This window comes from Dermacentor albipictus, chromosome 2 (assembly GCF_038994185.2).
Source record: "Dermacentor albipictus isolate Rhodes 1998 colony chromosome 2, USDA_Dalb.pri_finalv2, whole genome shotgun sequence".
Lineage (NCBI taxonomy): Eukaryota > Metazoa > Arthropoda > Arachnida > Ixodida > Ixodidae > Dermacentor > Dermacentor albipictus.
Window position 1 is genome coordinate 26,851,616 of NC_091822.1, and position 19,201 is coordinate 26,870,816.

At 47.1% G+C, this 19,201-nt stretch overlaps 1 protein-coding gene and 1 long non-coding RNA gene across 4 annotated transcripts in view; both read right to left on the bottom strand.

The window, feature by feature from the left end:
• LOC135897905 (uncharacterized) overlaps positions 1-19,201 on the bottom strand; it is a 121,939-nt gene that overhangs the window by 38,920 nt on the left and 63,818 nt on the right. For all 3 annotated transcript variants that reach the window (XM_065426596.2, XM_065426598.1, XM_065426597.2), the window contains exons 2-3: positions 18,908-19,075; positions 8,028-8,135 (exon numbers count right to left, since the gene is read on the bottom strand). In XM_065426596.2, the coding sequence (XP_065282668.1) occupies positions 8,028-8,135; positions 18,908-19,075 (276 nt within the window). The remainder of the gene's footprint in view (positions 1-8,027; positions 8,136-18,907; positions 19,076-19,201) is intronic.
• Positions 2,488-3,626, bottom strand: LOC135897863 (uncharacterized). The gene is made up of 2 exons (XR_010563174.1): positions 3,351-3,626; positions 2,488-2,768 (listed from the first exon to the last, which is right to left on the bottom strand). It is a non-coding gene; the product is annotated as an uncharacterized lncRNA (long non-coding RNA).

Genomic DNA, 19,201 nt, shown 5'->3' on the forward strand with positions numbered 1-19,201 from the left:
GTATGGTTACCTCGACGGAACTAACGTGAACAAAGAAGAAAACTAGTAACGTTATGTCATAAATAAGGTGTGATATACACGATAAACAGAAGGCACTCAGACATATAATGCGTTGTATAAAATCTCAGTGTTGCTTGAAAAGCACTTGTGGAGAGAATGAACAGATTTCTTTAAAAATAGTAATAATTTGTGGGTAACCAGGTATGCAATATTCTATACAAAGAGAGTGTTTAAAAGGAGTATGACTACAATGTTGATAACTACGAAGCCACTTAAAGAAAGTAAGGGAAAATGCTAGCCTTGCAAGATCATTGACAAAGCTGCAGGGTGCCTAGATTTTTTTCTATAGACCCAGAAAATGCATCCAATGAGCTACTGCTACTCCTATACTTCCTCAGGTTATTCTACTCGTTTGTCGATAAAGGAAAAGCATGGAATATACAACCAGTCCGTACAAATATGACATAGATTTATTTTTTTCATACATGTGGCTCGTGAGGTGTTCCAGGTCTGGATATGAGTATAGAGCTATCAATGTTAAACCGATTGTGAAGAAGCTGGTACACAAGTTTAGAACGGGCTAGTACTGCTCGGTTTGGTAAAGTTAAGATTCCAGCTTCCTTAAGCTGTTCGGTGCGCGAGTCAAATTATTCTTGCTGTATGTATGGCCTAGTGCTTTCTTTCTAACGCTTTCTAGTTTGGTAATTGGTTTTTAAGTTTACGCGAACCAAACATTTACGTACTGAAGGATTGCCCTGACGAAAGTTTTGTAAGCTATAGTTTTTGTAACGGGTAGCGATAGTCAGAAGTCTCTTCAAAAAAAGAAAAGGCTTTTCCCTGCACTGGAATTAACTTCGGTAATAGGTAATCCCAGTTCCATGTTACCACGTATGGCAAAGTTAACCAGAAGTACTTGTGTTGTTTAATGTGCTCCAGCGGTACGTCATGAACGGTAAACATACATTTCGATTTACTTTTTTTCGAGTGATTGACAGAACAGCAGATTTATTTTGGTAATGATGGTCATCTCATATTCGACACACTAAAGAAATAATGATTTGAAGTCGTTGTTTATAGTTATGTGATCAGTTTGCTAGGTTATACACAAATAAACAATTAAGTTGACCGTAAATATTATAATGTACACAATGATTTTTTTATTGTAGGTAGTCACCGAATATAAGAAATCATACTGTAACCAGAGCGCTTTCCTTGTGGTAACTACGGTGCTGAGAAAAATTTGTAAGAATACAGATTTCATAAGAAAATTCCCATACGATTATGATAATCCGTAATCCCAGTTTTGAGTGCAGTTATTCGTAATTCGCGATATACTGTAGCCAAGAATTTGATTCTCAACGACAAGGTCCTCCCGGCGACGGCGCCGCTAAAGGTGCATTCACACGACCGGACGGAGGAGGAATTTTCGCAGCGGATCGCGCATCACGTGACGCGCGCGTCATCAAAACTTGCCGCCCTCGCCTTGTCCGGCCTCCTCCGCTCGCGGTCCGGATTGAAAATGCTCGCCGGTATTTCCATCCGTCCGTTCGGCGGTCGTCTGGCCTCAATTTAACGTAGTCAGCGTCAAATCTGCCAACATTGGACGGGTTGGCGTGGCTACGATGGCGTGTTGTCGGCTTGATGCATCCGTGGCTTGATGCCACGTGTGTTTTTGTTGTGCAGGAGTCACCGCATGTGCTTTTGTTGTGGTGCAGCGGGAAAGGCGAGTCGTGGTTGCGCGCGCATTTCTATTTAGACCGCGCAGCCTGCGTGACCTCAACATGAGTGAGGTGCACAAGAAAATGCTAAGTGACGAAGCAACCGGTACTTTTTTTGCTCTTTTCGATGGATTCGCAGCGCTATTGAATGTAGAGCTCACCGCTTATGCAAGCGCGCAGCTGCGTAACAGGCTATGGCAAGAGATCGCTCTCGAAATGGCTCAGCGGCATGCAGGATCAGCACCTTACTCTGTCGGCGTGTATTATTAGCTATAACGTCATTTCTGGGATAATGACGTGCTGCGTAATCAAAAAATAAAGAAAGAGAGAGGGCAGGGCGCTCTGTCATTTCTGCGCTCAGCCCTGTCTCTCTTTTTTTTTTCTTTTGTGGTCAGCAGCATGTTACCAGTTGAATATGAACCATGTAGCCGAAACATTTACTTCATTTTTGGGAATGCTCTTCTAGATTTGACCCATTGTTTTCTTCATCTGATTGAACCTCTGCAGAGTTTCTAAAAACGGTTTTCGCGAACAAACGCCGCACCTTCAGGAATTTTCACCCAGAGGAAAAGCATCATCTCCTACAATAACCGGGGGCATTTGAAGATCCGGCGAACTTGCCACTTTTACGGTTTTGGGCCGTCCCGCATTTTATTTCATCAATTGCTTTTCGCAGAGGTGTTGACTGCCAAATTCCGCCATCACCTTGTGAACCAGGGGCGCCAATGTCCAAATAGCGAAACCTATAGTTCGCATCAACAAGCGCAAATAGCACTATGCTGAAGGTTTTATTGTAGTTGAAATACAAAGAGCCTGAATATTTGGCTTGATGATGCACACATGTTTTCCATCTATAGCACCAATACAATTGGGGAACTGCCACTTTTCTTTGATGTCTTGCATGGCTCTAGACCACTCTCCGTCAGTCTTGGGGGTCTTCAAGAATTCGTCTTTCAGCTCCAGGCAGATTGCCACACATGTCTCTTTTATGAGCTGGTTGACAGTTGAGTGTCCTCCCTGAACTGTCAGCTTAAGAGTAGTGCGTTTCTCCTATTAAAAAAAGAAAAACAAGAAATTGTTGGTTACGCTAAAAATTAACAAAGAAAGACAGAACTCCACATTCGAATAAAATATGCACATCTGATATTCACACTGGAATCTGTGTAAAGCGGATCTCTTATAAAGCGGCTATTTTCATGCTATAAAACTAAATTTCATACACACAGTTGCCTTTATTTCACCATATTTCCAACATTCCTATGCAACATGTTTATACGATGTTCATGCGCCATAGCATTTGCTATATCTACGCCGAAATACACGAACTGTTCATTGCGAGAGGTAAGGGCAGTCACGTCACAACGAAGATGCGTTTGTCATTGTACACACTGCATAGAGATGTAGGGCGCTAAAGAGTGGGTTGGTTCTTTTTTTTTCGTTTTATTCCTGCGTCCGCGGGCTAACGGAAATAAGTGCACGCGCACATTACACGCGACGTGAAGCGCGCACTTCCCAAGAGAGCGGCAGCAGTCACAGTCGAGAAAGCTAGGGGATGCCTTCGCTTTAAAAGTCAGCGCGCCTCATGAAAAGTGACACTTGATACTTGAAATTGAAGCGAACACTAGTGCTTACCTGCGGCGAGAAAGCGAAGAGTGATTTGAAGCCGTGTCTTCGCTGGCACAGATGGTCTCACGATGGTTTCTTGCCACTCGATTGTATGTTGAACGCGGGCGAGAAGTTCGAAAAACTGCGTGCTGCTGACGCGCAGTAGGCGCTTGTATTCGTGCGGATCACACTCGAGCAGATCTTCACAAAGCAAGCTCTGAACACAAAGTGTATTCTTCGACATCCGTAGTTTCTTCAAGCGTAATCGTTTTCTTTTTACAACCTACACCTAGCTGTCTTCACTCACTTCGAGTAGAACAGCCAACGCGGACAAACGCCGCCTCCGATAGCTGTCTATCTTGGAATGCGCACTCGTACCCAGCAGTTTGGCAACGTGCGTGGCGTTGGCGTCGAGAATAAGCACGCGGATTCCGCAAACGGTGCTCCGGCTGTGTGAATGCGACCTAACTCGGCTGCGCCGGATTCAAGTGATGACGTCACTATTTGTCCGCGGAGCAGGCGGGATTTTGCCCTCCCGTGTGTATCCACCTTAAGCTTCTGCTCGGGCGGCTCGTTTAGCGGCAGCGCCAGATGACGCATTTCTACCGGTTGCGTCACTGATTGTGTAGAAAGAAAGCAACGACACAGGAATGCGTGGCTTGCGCGGAGCGAATTTTCCAGCAGTGACGCCTCAGGTGAATTAGCGCATGCGGAGTGGGTCCGAAGCTAATGCAAGCCCCTTGTTTCCGCGCTCGCCGCATGCCTGGTCGCCGCCAGCATTCCACTTTTCTCAATACCCTTCCGCCATACTCTCCTCCTCCGCTTTCTTCCTCATGCTTTTACTTTGACCTCCTTCTCTGCTGTTGTCATCACGCTCACTTCGCTACAACCTTCTTTCATCTTCTGCTACCCTCCGCGTTGCGGTACATCCTTTGCTGTGTTCGTTCGTTCAGTTACGAGGGACAACGTCGACGCTCACCGCAGGAACGTGCGCCTAGGGGCTGCGTTCGAAAAGCCTGCAAAGAACTTTTTTGGGACTGTTGGTCATTGCTAGAAGCTGTCAATTTCGCAGGACAAATACGGAAAGAAGGCACATTCAGCTGTTATTCCCCGTTTATCATAAACGGAATTATCTGCGTCAAGCTAGGCGTACGGCGGCATGTGGGCAGTCTCGTGTTTCACCTGGTTTCCGGCCCCACACCTATATATATATATATATATACATACATATATATATATATATATATATATATATATACATACATATATATATATATATATATATACATATATATATATATATATATATATATATTCGGCTTCGTTACGCCCACTGCAGGTCAAAGGCCTCTCCCATACTGCTCCAACAACACCGGTCATGCAGTAATTGCGGCCATGTTGTCCCTGCAAACTTCCTAGTCTCATCAACCCACCTAACTTTTTGCCGCCCCCTACTACGCTTCCCTTCCCTTGGAATCCAGTCCGTAACCCTTAATGACCATCGGTTATCTTCCCTCCTCATTACATGTCCTGCCCATGCCCATTTCTTTTTCTTGATTTAAACTAAGATTTTATTAACTCGCGTTTGTTTCCTCACCTAATCTGCTCTTTTCTTATTCCTTAACGTTACACCCATCTTTCTTCTTTCCATAACTCGTTTCGTCGTCCTCAATTTCAGTAGAACTCTTTTACTAAGCCTCCAGAGTTCTGCCCTGTACGTGAGTACTGGTAAGACACAGCTGTTATACGCTTTTCTCTTGAAGGATAATCGCAACCTGCTGTTCATGATCTGAGAAGGCCTGCCAAACGCGCCCCAGCCCATTCTTATTCTTCTGATTATTTCAGTCTCATGATCCGGATCCGCGGTCACTACCTGTCCTAAGTAGATGTATTCTCTTACTACTTCCAGTGCCTCGCTACCTATCGTAATCTGCTGTTCTCTTCCGATACTGTTAAACATTACTTTAGTTTTGTGCAGATTAATTTTTATACCCGCTCTTCTGATTTCCCTCACCAGGTCGGTGAGCACGCATTGCAATGAGTTACTAAGCAAGGCAATATCTACAGCGAATCGCAAGTCACCAAGGTATTCTCCATTAACTCTTATCCCCAATTCTTCCCAAGCCAGGTATCTGAATACCTCCTGTAAACGCGCTGTGAATAGCATTGGAGAGATCGTATCTCCGTGCCTGACGCCTTTCATAATTGGTATTTTGTTGCGTTGTTTATGGAGGACTACGGTTGCTGTGCAGCCGCTATACATATCTTTCAGTATTTTTACATACGGCTCGTCTACACCCTGATTCCGTAATGCATCCATGAGTGCTGAGGTTCCGACTGAATGAAACGTTTTCTCGTAATCAATGAAAGCTATATATAAGGATTGGTTATATTCCGCACATTTCTATATCACCTGATCGATAGTGTGAATATGGTCTATCGTTGAGTAGCCTTTACCGAATCCTGCCTGGTCCTTTGCTTGACAGAAGCCTAAGTGTTCCTGATTCTATTTGCGATTACCTTAGTAAATACTTTGTAAGCAACGTACAGTAAGCTGATTGGTCTATAATTTTTCATGTCTTTGGCGTCCATTTCTTATGGATTGGAAATATGTTAGCATTCTTCCAAGATTCTGGTACGCTCGAAGTCATGAGGCATTGCGTATACAGGGTTGCCAGTTCTTCTAGAACACTCTGCCCACCATCCATCAAAAAATCTGCTGTTACCTGATCCTCACCAGCCGCCTTCCCCCTTTGCATAGCTCCCAAAACTTTCTTTACTTCCTCCGGCGTTACTTGTGGGATTTCAAATTCCTCTAGACTATTCTCTCTTCCATTATCGTCGTGGGTTCCACTGGTACTGTATAAATCTCTATAGAACTCCCAAGCTACTTGAACTATCTCATCCATATTAGTAATGATATTGCAGGATTTGTCTCTTACCGCATACATCTGACTCTTGCCCATTCCTAATTTCTTCAGGCTTTTAGGCTTCCCCCGTTCCTGAGAACATGTTCAACTGTATCCGTATTAAACCTCCTTATGTCAGCTGTCTTATGCTTGTTGATTAACCTGGAAAGTTATGCCATTTCTATTCTAGCTCTAGGGTTAGAGGCTTTCATACATTAACGTTTCTTGATCAGATCTTTTGTGTCCTGTGATAGCTTACTGGTATGCTGCCTAACGGAGTTACCACCGACCTCTATTGCACTCCTTATTGATGCCCATAGGATTGTCATTCATTGGTTTAACACTAAGGTCCTTTTCCTGAGTTATATACGAATACCTGTTCGGTAGCTTGAACCGGAATTCCTCTATTTTCCCTCTTACCGCTAACTTATTGATCGGCTTCTTATGTACCATTTTCCATTCACTCCCTCCTCAAATCTAGGCTTATCTGAGTTCTTACCATTCTATGCTCACTGCTGCCCACCTTGCCGAGCACGTCCAAATCTTGTATGATGTCAGGGTTAGCACAGAGTATGAGGTCTATTTCATTTCTAGTCTCGCCATTCGGGCTCCTCCACGTCCACTTTCGGCTATCCCCCTTGCGGAAGAAGGTGTTCATTCTGCGCATATTATTGTGTTTTGCAAACTCTACTAATAACTCGCCCCTGCTATTCCTTGAGCCTATGCCATATTTCCCCACTGACTTGTCTCCAGCCTGCTTTTTGCCTACCATGGCATTGAAGTCGCCCATCAGTGTATTGTATTCTGTTATGACTTTACCCATCGCCGATTCCACGTCTTCATAGAAGCTTTCGACTTCCTGGTCATCATGACTGGATGTAGGGGCGTAGACCTGTACGACTTTCAATTTGTACCTCTTATTAAGTTTCACAACAGCTGCCACGATCTCGTTAATGCTGAAGAATTCCTGTATGTTACCAGCTATATCCTTACTAATAAGAAATCTGACTCCTACTTGTCGTCCCTCCGGTGAGCCCCGGTAGCACAGGACATGCCCGCTTTTTGGCACTGCATATGCTTCTTTTGTCCCCCAAACTTCATTAACCCGGACTATATCCCATTTACTGCCCTCTAATTCCTCAAATAGCACTGCTAGACTCGCCTTACCAGATATCGTTCTAGCGTTCAACCTTGCCAGGTTCAGATTCAGGGATCAGGCCGGGATCAGGCCGCACTCCAGACCTGTTTATCCAATTTTGTGAACACGCGGAAATTTTTTTAAACCGGTAGATAATTGCGCGACACCGGGATTCGAACCACGGTACTCTTGCACGCGAGGCGGAGGCTCTACCTCTACGACAACGCTTCACACACACGCACCGCCCCCCCATGTATACATATATATATATATATATATATATATATATATATATATATATATATATATATATATATGTGTGTGTGTGTGTGTGTGTGTGTGTGTGTGTGTGTGTGTGTGTGTGTGTGCGTGTGTGTGTGTGTGTGTGTGTGTGTGTGTGTGTGTGTGTGTGCGTAGGATGTTAGGATAAAACCAGCATCTCCAGCGAAATGGGCGCTGCTCTACGAATTGGTCCACAGGATTACGCATACTTCTCTCGTTCATGCCTCCACTAGCGTTTTTGGACGGTTGGTGCGTCAGCAATGTTATAGCGCAAACTTTGTTGTAAAGTTCTTGGAATTGATACCGAACATAAGCGATCTGTCCGCTCATGCACATCAGTCTTTATGCGATCAAACATACGCCAAACAAGCATACCACGCTGATCAAGGACGTCGTTGTCTTGAAAGGGTTCATCCCAATGGAGACGGCCAATATCGCAGACACCAGGTACACAGTCGCGGCGCCATAGTTGAAGCAGACATACTGTGAGGAGAAAATGAAAACGTTTTATATACATTTTTTGGTAAGCATACATAAATAAAACAAATTGGATTAAATGTGATACAGAAACCATCGGCAATATTTGTCAACGAGACCTAATAGCGCCAATGAACCAGCGAGCGACATTCCCAACATTCCTGACCGCCATCCCAGCAAATCCGCTACGCTAAAGCATGTGCCCTCCCCTTCGGCGCCTTCTTATTTACGCCTCATGGTTCCATGACGAGCGAACCCGTTTACTTATTGCTCTCCTTCGTGTGCCAGCGTGAGCACTGTCAGCGCGCGACTGAACGCGTGCCTCCGCCTGCGATGCATTTTTCATTGGCGAGAATCGCTAGGGATTCTTCTCCGCCAAATAATCCACAATTGGCTGGCCGCCGCAGGGCTGCCAGCAAGACGGCGAAGAACAAGCGAGCGCAAACTCCCCTACTCATGTCTGCGGTTTTCTTCCTAGTGTTAAAAGCGCAAAACGTAGACGGGACACGAGATGAGAAGACGACACCACAAGACGACACCACACGCAGTTACATTACAGGGCTTGTGGTGTCGTCTTCTCGTCTCGTGTCCCGCCTACATTTTGCGCTGTTAGCACCAGGGCGGAAAACTGCCAAACCCAAGCTGCTATTCTAGCGATTTTCTTCGTCTTTAAGCCACGAACGAGCGACAGCGTGCAGCCCCTCCTTTCCGCCCCTGCCCGCTGCAGTACCTCACCCTCCCTCCAGCTTTCCTCCATCATCCCTCAGAATACGCACCTTTTCCCTTGGCGCGTCTCTTCAGCCTCAATCCTACAACTCCGACCTGTCATCGTACTACTGACTTACCACGAAAACTGCCAAAAGAACCAAAGAAAGCTTTTCGCTCTTAAATACCGTATTTGCACAATTCTACCGCGCATCCGGATGTAACATGCAGTTACATTACCGCCCAAATATCCCCCAAAATAACTTGGCGCTGATTCTACGGCGCACATGAAGTAACGAAACCTTATTCGACTCGTACCGTGTCGAAACACTTTCCAGGAAGATGAAAAGACGAAAGCCTTCGTTTTAAATCCTGCCACTGGGTTACCTCGACAAAAGGCGGTTGAGCAGAATTATTACGACAGGCGTACAATAAACTAGGAAATGGCGACTGTAGTCCAATCCATAAAAAGCAACGTTCCTTCGATGGCAGTGTGGACAGCTACCTTGCATTGCGCTTTCTATTTTTATAAAGAATCCACTTACTTTCATTTTGGGGAGAACTAATTGCGATTGTAACGCACATGTAAATTTGAACGCATTTTTTATTCAAGAAAGGTGCGCGTTAGAATCGTGTACATAAGGTAGCACAATATTTTAGCAGACATCGGCAGAGTGAAATACAGGAAAAGGAGTGACAGCATAAAATTTCTCCGGGTCTCGTAGAATACAGCAAGCGTCGACGAGGTGGCCCAACACTGTAATCTGCCGACGACCGAAGCGACACTTCGATGAACTCAATTGGAGCCCAGCCTCGCGGAAGACTTGAAGAACAGCTGTTAAGCGCTCAAGGTGTGTCTGAGATGTAGCCGAAAATATGAGAACGTCGTCGAGGTAGCAGAGGCAGGTTTACCATTTAAACCCTTGAAGCAAAGAGTCTATCATACGTTCGAACGTTGCTGGGGTGCTGCACCGAAACCCACCGAAGACCGTAGCCGAGTTCCTGACAGAGGCAACGATGATTCAGAAAACTTTAGAAATGCGCACTAGGCAATATAACCACCAAGTGCTCACACCTCAGTGCGCCATCCAAGCACTGGGCTCTGGTGAGCTCCAAGAGACCATCAGCGCCATTGTGCGCGAAGAACTGCGCAAGGTCTTGCCTTCGTCGAGCCTCAAGTGGCCTCGATCGCTGACATCATGAAAGCTGAGGTTTAGCGATCGCTTAGAGTTCCTGAGGTGCAACCTCAATCAACGCAGCCCTAGCCAGAAGCGATGACCTATGCCGCCGTCGCACGCCGTCAAGGTCCCCAACACTCCGCGACCGCGCCAGGGCCCTGTCACGCCACAATTCCTTCGTCCGCAGCCGCCACCACCAGCACGCCCACCCGTCGCCCAGCGCACCTACGTGAGGAAGACGCACATTTAGCGCGCACCCCACCACCGCCCGCTCTGCTACCACTGCGGTGAAGGCGGCCATGTGTACCGTAGATGCCCATACCGCGACTTGGGATTGCGAGGCTTCGCCGTCAACGCAACGCACCCGAGGGAAGGTGAACGGCCTCGTGACATCGCCGACTACCTCACCGCTACTCAGTGGAGCCCTCGATGACCGTCCCGTTCGCCGTCACCAGGCCACTACCTGTCACTGACCGAGCCCAGGGCCAGTCCGTGAGCCCATATCCGGAAAACTAAAAGCAGCAACCAATGGAGGTGCGGTTGCTCTGCGTCGAACTGACGAAGATCCTCCGCCGCCTACGAAGAGGACATAAGGACACGCCAACGTCACGACGAAGTCTGGAAGCAAAGAATAGACAGACGAAAGACCATCTGAAGACGCCACGCACCAGCCGCACGTCAACGCGACGTAGCCGTGATATGACGCCAAGGCCTAACTGTAACGCAAGACAAAGAACCACCGACCTCGATGGGCTTCTCGACGGCCACGAATCACCGCCTTAGTAGACACAGGAGCCGATTACGCCGTCATGAATGGACCCATCGCCGCCAAGTTGAAGAAAGCTGAGACTGCATGGGAAGGCCCTCAAATTCGGACCGCTGGAGGACACCTCATCACGCCGTCTGGAATCTGCACGGCAAGAACTACCGTTCCTGATCGGACTTATCATGCCACATTCGTTATCCTCCAACAGTGTTCACGAGACGTTATTCTCGGTATGGACTTCCTGAACCAACACGGCGCAATCATCGACCTGAAGTCGAAGTCGATAACGCTGTCGGAAGATCGAGCGATACCGCCGGAGAGCCGTCGTAGTCACCATGCCTCAAGCGTGCTAGAAAGTAAGTCAGCATCCCGCCTCGCTCTAGCATTGTCATTTCCGTGGGCACCAAAACACCTGCTGACTTAGAAGGCGGCATCCAAGGCGACCAACGTCTTCTGCTCGACCATGAAATTTGCGTCGCAAGAGGGATCGCCCGACTGCGCGGAGAAAAAACGAAAGTGTTGCTGTCAAACTTCAGCCAGGAGTTCAAGCACATCAACAAGGGCTCGACGATCGCATACATCGAGGAAATTCTGGAGACCAGCAATGCGTTTGTTCTCTGGGATTCTGCCGCATCTACCCCGACGACCGTAATTCCCGAGCCAGACTTCGACATAAATCCAAGTCTCCCTGTGAATAAGCAGCAACAGCTCAGAAGTCTGCTTCGACGATACAAAGACTGCTTTTCGATATCATCCAGAATTCCACAAACCGAAGCACCGCATAATAACGGAAGAGTGCGCTCGACGACTCCGCCCGAGCCCTTACCGTGTTTCGACGCGAGAACACCAAGCTATAAGACAACAAGTCGACGAAATGCTGCGCGATGACATCATCCAGCCATCGAAAAGCCCATGGGCGTCTTCTGTTGTCTTAGTGAAGAAAAAGGATGAAACCCAACGTTCCTGCGTTGATTATCGTCGACTGAACAAGATCACGAAAAAGGACGTATAACCCCCCCCCCCCCCCCCACGGATAGACGATGCATTGGATCGTCTCTGCAACGCTAAGCACTTCTCGTCGAAGTATCTCAAGTCTGGCTAGTGGCAAATTGAAGTCGATGACAGATGACAGGGATCGCGAAAAGACCGCCTTCATCAGCCCAGACGGCCTCTATGAGTTGAAGGTTATGCCATTTGGACCGTGTTCGGCGCCTGCAACGTTCCAGCGCGTGATGGACACGGTTTTGGCGGGATTGAAGTGGCACGCCTGTCTTGTTTACTGTGATGACATCGCCGTCTTCGCCGAAAATTTCGACTATCACCTTAGGCGGCTTGCGACAGTACTAGAGGCAATCAAGTCATAAAGGCTTACTCTGAAGCTGCAAAAGTGCTTCTTTGCTTACGATGAGCTTCTGTTTCTAGGCCGTGTCATCAGCAGATCAGGAGTCCGCCCCGACCCGCAGAAGACAGCTGTCATCGCAATGTTCCCACAGCCCATCGACAAGAAAAAAAGTGTGTAGATTCCTTGGCATGTGTGCCTACTACCCACGAAACGCAGAACCTCTTAAAAATTTCTGGAAACGGCTGTAGACGTATTGGGCTATGATAAGACTGAAAATAGAATTTCTTCTAAACATAACCTCAGCACTTGGAATATACTAGTATATATTCTATCAGCGGCAAAACCCACTACTGGTGTCACTAGAGTCTGTTTTGGTAGACACATTCAGAAGGTCTAACTCAAGAACGATCTTTTTGTCTAAAAGTGCATAAAATGCCAAACGACGTGTTAAAAGTGCGGTAGCCGTCTGCTGCCGGCGTTAGCGAATAAAAGACGCCACAGACAAATCGAACTCGTTGGAAGCAACATAAGTTAATTGGCTTTACTATTAAATAATTTCACACCAGAACTTCAACAATCAAATGCGTGTTATTATTTTCCATACGGGGCGCGCACACGACGTGAAACCAATCTATGCTCGCGCAGCAGGTATACTGACAGCAGCAGGAGCGAAATGCCGGCGTTGCACAAAGGTGTCACATAGCCACCGCGCTGCGGTTACTTCGGCGGCACAATCTAAATTTGTCGGACATCTCATTCTGTGCTGGAAACACTGGGAGGCAAAAAGTTTGAAAAAACGGCCACTGCCGCCCGCAATGTCTTGGTCCTGGGTTCATTATCTAGTTGTGCGTCATTCTAAGCCGTCCTGTACATTCATATTGGATATTAACTGTAGTCATTTAGCTGTGCTGATACTGTTTGCCAAGTGTTTTGCATCAGGGCTTCGTGAAATCGGCTGTATTGCGTCTTTTCGTCGACGGCTTACTACCACAATGGCGGGATCTGCGCTCGCCGCCTTCATGTCTCGGTGCGTCTTTGTACGTCGGACGTTCGGATAACACTTTTTCCGGTAAGTGAAATTGATTGCACTTCGTTTTTCGTCAACAATGTGAATATTTTTAGGTGTTACCTGCGACAATTCTTGATATATGGGCTCTTCTGCCCTGCGAGTTTTCGTGATTACTTTTATACGAGGGTTCTGCTTGTGTTCAGCAGTTAGCACTACCACGCTCCACGACTTCCGCAACACCAGTCAGAACATTGCCCTGCTGGTTAGTTTTCGTGGTTAACGGAGCACGAACCAACCGAAAGGAGTGCATTCGAAGACGACGCGCTGGCTGTAATGCTGAACCATACTGAACTCGCCCTATTTTGTGTCTTTTTGTTCTTGCGTGTGCGCGCGTGTGTGTCAGTGACTATGCAGTTTGTAGCGTTTCCACTTTATAGCAAAACAAAAATATAACTGCAATGTTTACTTCATCTCTACAATTCCAAATTAAATCGTCTGCTGATGTACAAATTTTACTTGTGTTTTGTTCTAAATCAGCAATAAAACTTTTAACCTAGTAGGTGCTTCATCTGGGAGAGAAGTCACGACAGCTTGGCATTTATTAATGAATGACTGTGACTGGGTAACCTTATTTGTAATTGCAAATCTGCCTTTCAACTGACTTGATGCTCTCTTATTTTGTTTCTTTCACTCTATAGATGGCTGGACATCCTTCTTGAACCTTGGCGCTAGCTGGATGACCGGACCTCATCAGGAGAAACGCTCAAGAAAGCGGAATGAGGGCTTGATCTCCTCGATTCCGCATGTTTACATTTCGTTCGTTTGCGCTCAATCACCGCGCGAGCCTTGGTGATTGCTTGCACTTAATCCCGTTTGCTCTGTTAATTATTTCGCTTGCAAGTGTGCTGCGTACCCATAGCGGTTACCTTGAACGAAGAATTCGTGTAAAAAAAGAAGGCTGATAGTCGCTTGAACCGAAAAACTTTCGACATAACGTCGCTGAAACGTGCGACCCTCACGGTAACTAAACATCTTGTGTATGTGTGTGGAAACGAGTGCGCCAACAGTCTTCTTGACACTGACTGTGTCTGTCGTGTAGCGATTACACGACAACTATTGTGTCTTGCGGTTCAATGCTACGAGCCAGTGCAACTGTCGTGACATTCTGAAGCGGCGGTATCGTGTCAGCGAGTCTCCTCGATCATGTTCGGGCTGCCAGAGCGATCTAATCTCGCGGCACACCAACATCGAGCGTAGTGTGTGCGCGTGGGTGAATGCGGTTGACTGTTCTCGTGAACCGTTTGACGTCACCACGTAAACTTGAATCATGACGCGCATTGTTATGTTTATGCCTTTTCGCCTCCGTGCACCACTAGAGCTCCGTAAGAAATATAGGGCCCTTATACGAAACGCACGCGGATTGGCCAAGCTATTACTGCACTTTGTTTTGCTGGCAATCCGTGTATTGGTTCTGGCGTTTTTCTTACGTTAATTTGCAGTTGTGTATTCTTCAGCAGTAAAATTAATGGCTTCGCCGATTATTGAAACATCTTCGAGTGTAAGGGAGACTTGGAAGGAACGAGCTCGCAGCTTTATGTAATGTAATTTGATATATTGTATTACACTTTATCATTTGATGGCCGATAGCAGTGGCTATGCAGAATTTGTTCTCAAAAGCAGAGTAATGCAGGCACTTAGGAATATATTTATCCACATATGCAATGCACCAAATACGATTAGGATATGCAGAGTTGGATGACTTTTTGGACATATTGTGAAGCGCAGTTGATAACGCACGCACAAACACAGGAAAGTATAAAAGTAGAATTCGCTGCTGAAATTTGCTAAAATGCGCACGTAACCCCATCCGGATATTTGTGAGGGAGTTAATGCACTTCTGCCCCACTATTTACTTGCATGCTAGGTCATACTGGACTTGCTAAGTCAGCGGGCTCATAATGCAGTAAAATCAATAATCTCCACAAACTTCGGCCGTCAACATTCGTGCGCATGAATGAAATACTATCGCGCCTCAGCGCACGCACGTGTATAGTTTCTCTCGCACCTTCGTATCGCTCTACGTTACTTCCCCCGCATAGTCGTGCAGTTACCGACGGTCCAGTCTTTCCGTCCAATTCTATGCGAACACATTTATCTTCTGGTTAGGTTTTGTTTGCCGCGCGGGATGCAAAATAACTTCTTGCCGTCCTCCGTCTGATCTCGGCACCCACCCGCACAGCAACAAGGCATTTCGGTCCTTCGCATCCTAGGTCATACTGAGCTATTCAGCGGGCTCATAACGAACTAAGATAAATAATCACCACAAATTTCGGCCGTCAACATTCATGCATGCGAGTGAAATACTATCACAGCTCGACACACGCACGTGTATACTTTCTGTCGCACCTTCGCATCCTTCTACGTTACTTGCCTCGCATAGTCGTGCAGTTAGCGACGGTTCAAATTCCTTCCGTTAAATTCTGTGGAACCACATTTTTCTTCTGGTTAGGTTCTGGTTGCCGCGCGGGATGCAAAATAACTTCTTGCCATCCTTCGTCCGGTTTTGGCGCCCAAGCGCACAGCAACAAAGCATTTCGGCCCTCCCGGAACGAAATTATCGTATACGATAATTTCGTTGCGCATTACTTTCGTTGCGTTGTACTATGCGCTGTTACGTTTTGGCCGAGCAGGGCTCCGAGCCGAGACAGGAACACTACGCCGAACGAAGAACGACGTTACTTTTTTCCGGCATAGCTGCTGCCGGTTGATACAACAAGCCACTACGGCGTGGCTGCGCTGGCCTTTTAACCAGCCTCGCCTTCACAAAGGGAGAGGGAAACACAACCCTCCTCACGAGCAGAACCATGCGCGACAGCACCTTATCTCACAGAAAGGCTCGCCGAGCTTCGGCACTTGGTGTAGGCAGACGCATGCGCGTGAGCGCAACAGCGCATTGCTATAGCAATGCGCATAGTACAACAGGCGAAATGCGCGCACTTCGCCCAGCGCGCAGGAACTTTCATGGCGGCAAAGGGGTGGAGCAAGGTCACATGTCACCGTTCAGCCTATCACTGGCGTTGTCGGCTGGATCAAAGCCTGTCAATACTTTGAAATTATTGAGGGACTTTAATCGGGCTCCACTTCAGACGCCTCGTCACAGCATTAAGCGCGTGCGGACGGGCAGTTTGCGCGTGTTTTAGGCTCGCTGGCGTTCTCCCTTGTCCGAATTAGTGATACCACGAGAAAGCGGTATCCACCTAGAGCAATAAGATTTATCGTGCCAGTTCGTTAATACTGAAAGAGGGGTAAACTGCACGAAAGGAAGAAACGAATACAGCGAAACGCAGAAGCTGCGTTTCTAAATGTCGAGTGTTTCTTCCTGTCGTGTTAAAGTTTCGGGCAGTTTAGGCTCACGAGCCTGAATATCTGGCCAAAGTGCGCGATTGTAGGATGATCTTCATGCCCACCGAAGCTTCTGACCACGCCAAAGAAGAGCTACGAAAAGAAAGATGAGGTCGGTCTTTGTATACACAAGCCAAAAAAAAAGAATCGGATTTTCATTCCGTGAAGATAATTATTAAGCGAAGCTGAAACGTGCGGCCCCTGTTTCTATCACTGGGTTAATCCCAAGGGTTCATTAACGTATTTCTCAGTTATGAGGTTACACACACAATCGGTTGCGACGGAGATAACGACGTCACTGACGGTATGCCCGCAGTGCGCAGTTGTCGCTTGCGTTCGATGTCACGAGTTTGCTCGGCGGCGTGGTTAGCAGCCTTCGCCTGCAATTTCACGCTTCTGATTCTTCGAAATTAAATTTCCTCAAAATTAAATTTTTCCGTTACGTAAGACTATGAGTGGCTCATACTACCTTAAGCAATGGCTCATACGCCCGTAAACGCGGCCTCCCCATTACGACGACAGAAGTGGAGTGAAATTCTACGCTGGAAATATGAACGGCCACGCAGGCAGCTGTGGAAGACGACGACGAACGCGGGAGCAGTGGCACGAGCGCGTGCCGTTGATTTCGCAGAGAGTTCCCGGTCGGCATGAGGAATCGCTCAGTTTCACGCCGAGCGAAGCGTCGCACTGCTGGGAGCACAGAAAAAGTGGTGCGCCGAACTGTCGACATCGTTCCGATAGCGGCTTATGCAGCCAGGTACGCAGCATGTCGTCATCAATTGCTGATATTCTTAAGAAACTCGGCGAAGGCTACAGTTCCACGGATGACATGCTTGCTTAAATTCGCTGTCAACAACGAACCACAGAATACACCAACGCTGCATCGCGTGCTTAGTCCGGCCCGCCCGCATAGCCGGCTAGTGAAGAAGTGAAGCCGGGCGTGACTGCAGCGGCACGAAGGCGCGGGAGGGTGGCGGTTCTGCGCCACGGCGCCGAGTTCTAAAACAGAAACTTGCCTAGTAACGTTGCGTTGGACCCTTAGGGTAACAGAACGGGTACCAAGAGACCGCAAGCGCAGTCGAGGACGGCAGAAGACTAGGAGCGATGAAATTGGGAAGTTCGCGGGGGCTATTTGGAATCGGTTAACGCAGGACAGGGGTAACTGGAGATCGTCCTGCAATGAAAATCAAACACGCTGCTGCTGCTGATGATGATGCTGGTCGTATCGTAATCGTCGGTGAATTTTTTAGATATTGTCTAACGTTACAGCTAGCATTGTTGCTGTGATTTATGATGAATCCGAGTATTCCGCCAAGGTCATCTTTAGTATCGGTTTGCCTAATAAGCTGTGTTGGCGGAGTGTTTGAAGCCCGCTTCGCCTGCGCAGCGGGTTGGCCCTGTATTGCACAATCTCTGGGATCGGCCCACGCATTCCTGTCCACACAACATGATACCGACGTAAGCCGGCCAAGGCATTTTTCCTGGAAACACATGCGGGCGATGCATACGGAGGCTAGAGGTAAACAGCGTCGCTGAACAACACATTTTAATAGTTTTACGTTATTTCGGTCCATTTTTCAACGATCGACGTATGCGCTCATCACTATCGTTCTGCCCGAGTGGAACTTGTTTTTGTGGGAACATCTTCGCCCAGTAAAGAGTTAGCTTCGTGACTCTTGTATACGGCTCTCTGTTCTTCACCGTCGAAGCAACGTGCCAATATAAGAGATAATTTTTCTGTTGCGTACGCTTCGGTTCAAATAAAGCGAAGAACTTGATAACTCGATTGGCAGTAGCTTGGCCCTGGCAGCTCGTTGGACAGTATATTTGTGCGACAATTTCGCGGAAATGAAATGGACAATTCTTTATTAATTACGCGTGTTCAATACTTGTGAGACGCACTTTGTCGTCTTCCTATGGCATAGAGTTTGACAACTTAGAACAGGAAAATGAGCCAGCCAAGGAGCGAACAAACGGGTGAACCCACGAAAAAAAAAGACGTTTTTCTTGCGGAGCGCCATACAAACACATCTAAACGTCTAAACATTCAAAAACATTATAGCTCAGTCGCAATAAAACTCGATATCCCAATACGATGCCCCCAGAGCGTAAGTTGATGCTCACTTCGCACCGATATTCAAGGCCGTGCGTCGACCCAGCTCCCACCGAACGCGCTTGGCTGGTTGCTCCTCTCTCCTTCCCCGAGCGAAACCAACCAGCGCTTCAGATATTCCTATCTTTGACTACATCTTGCGGTAGTTGCCGGCTGCATGACACGCAGAAATGACGGGGATAGAAAAAACTGACTTCAATCGTAGACGAATACATCGAAATAAAAATAATTCCTTAGAGAGTATACAACGTAAAAGTGCTCACGTATATGGTATTTGTAATGACGTAAGTGAACTGTTCGCTGATGAGTCCTACGCAGAGCATGTGCAGGCCTTGCAGGCTGTACGTGAAGGACGCCAGTTGCAGGACGCTCAGGTTGCTGTAGCTCGATCCTAGAGCACTGATCAGCAGGAAGAGGCTGGCCGCGAAAATCTGCGAGTAATGAAAAAAGTACAATGTGTTTATTTAGTTGTTTATTGTTGTTTAGTTTACCAACGCTTTACAAATGGCTTGGTCCAGAACATTGTTTCATTCATAAATAGGGCATCGAGTTTTAAG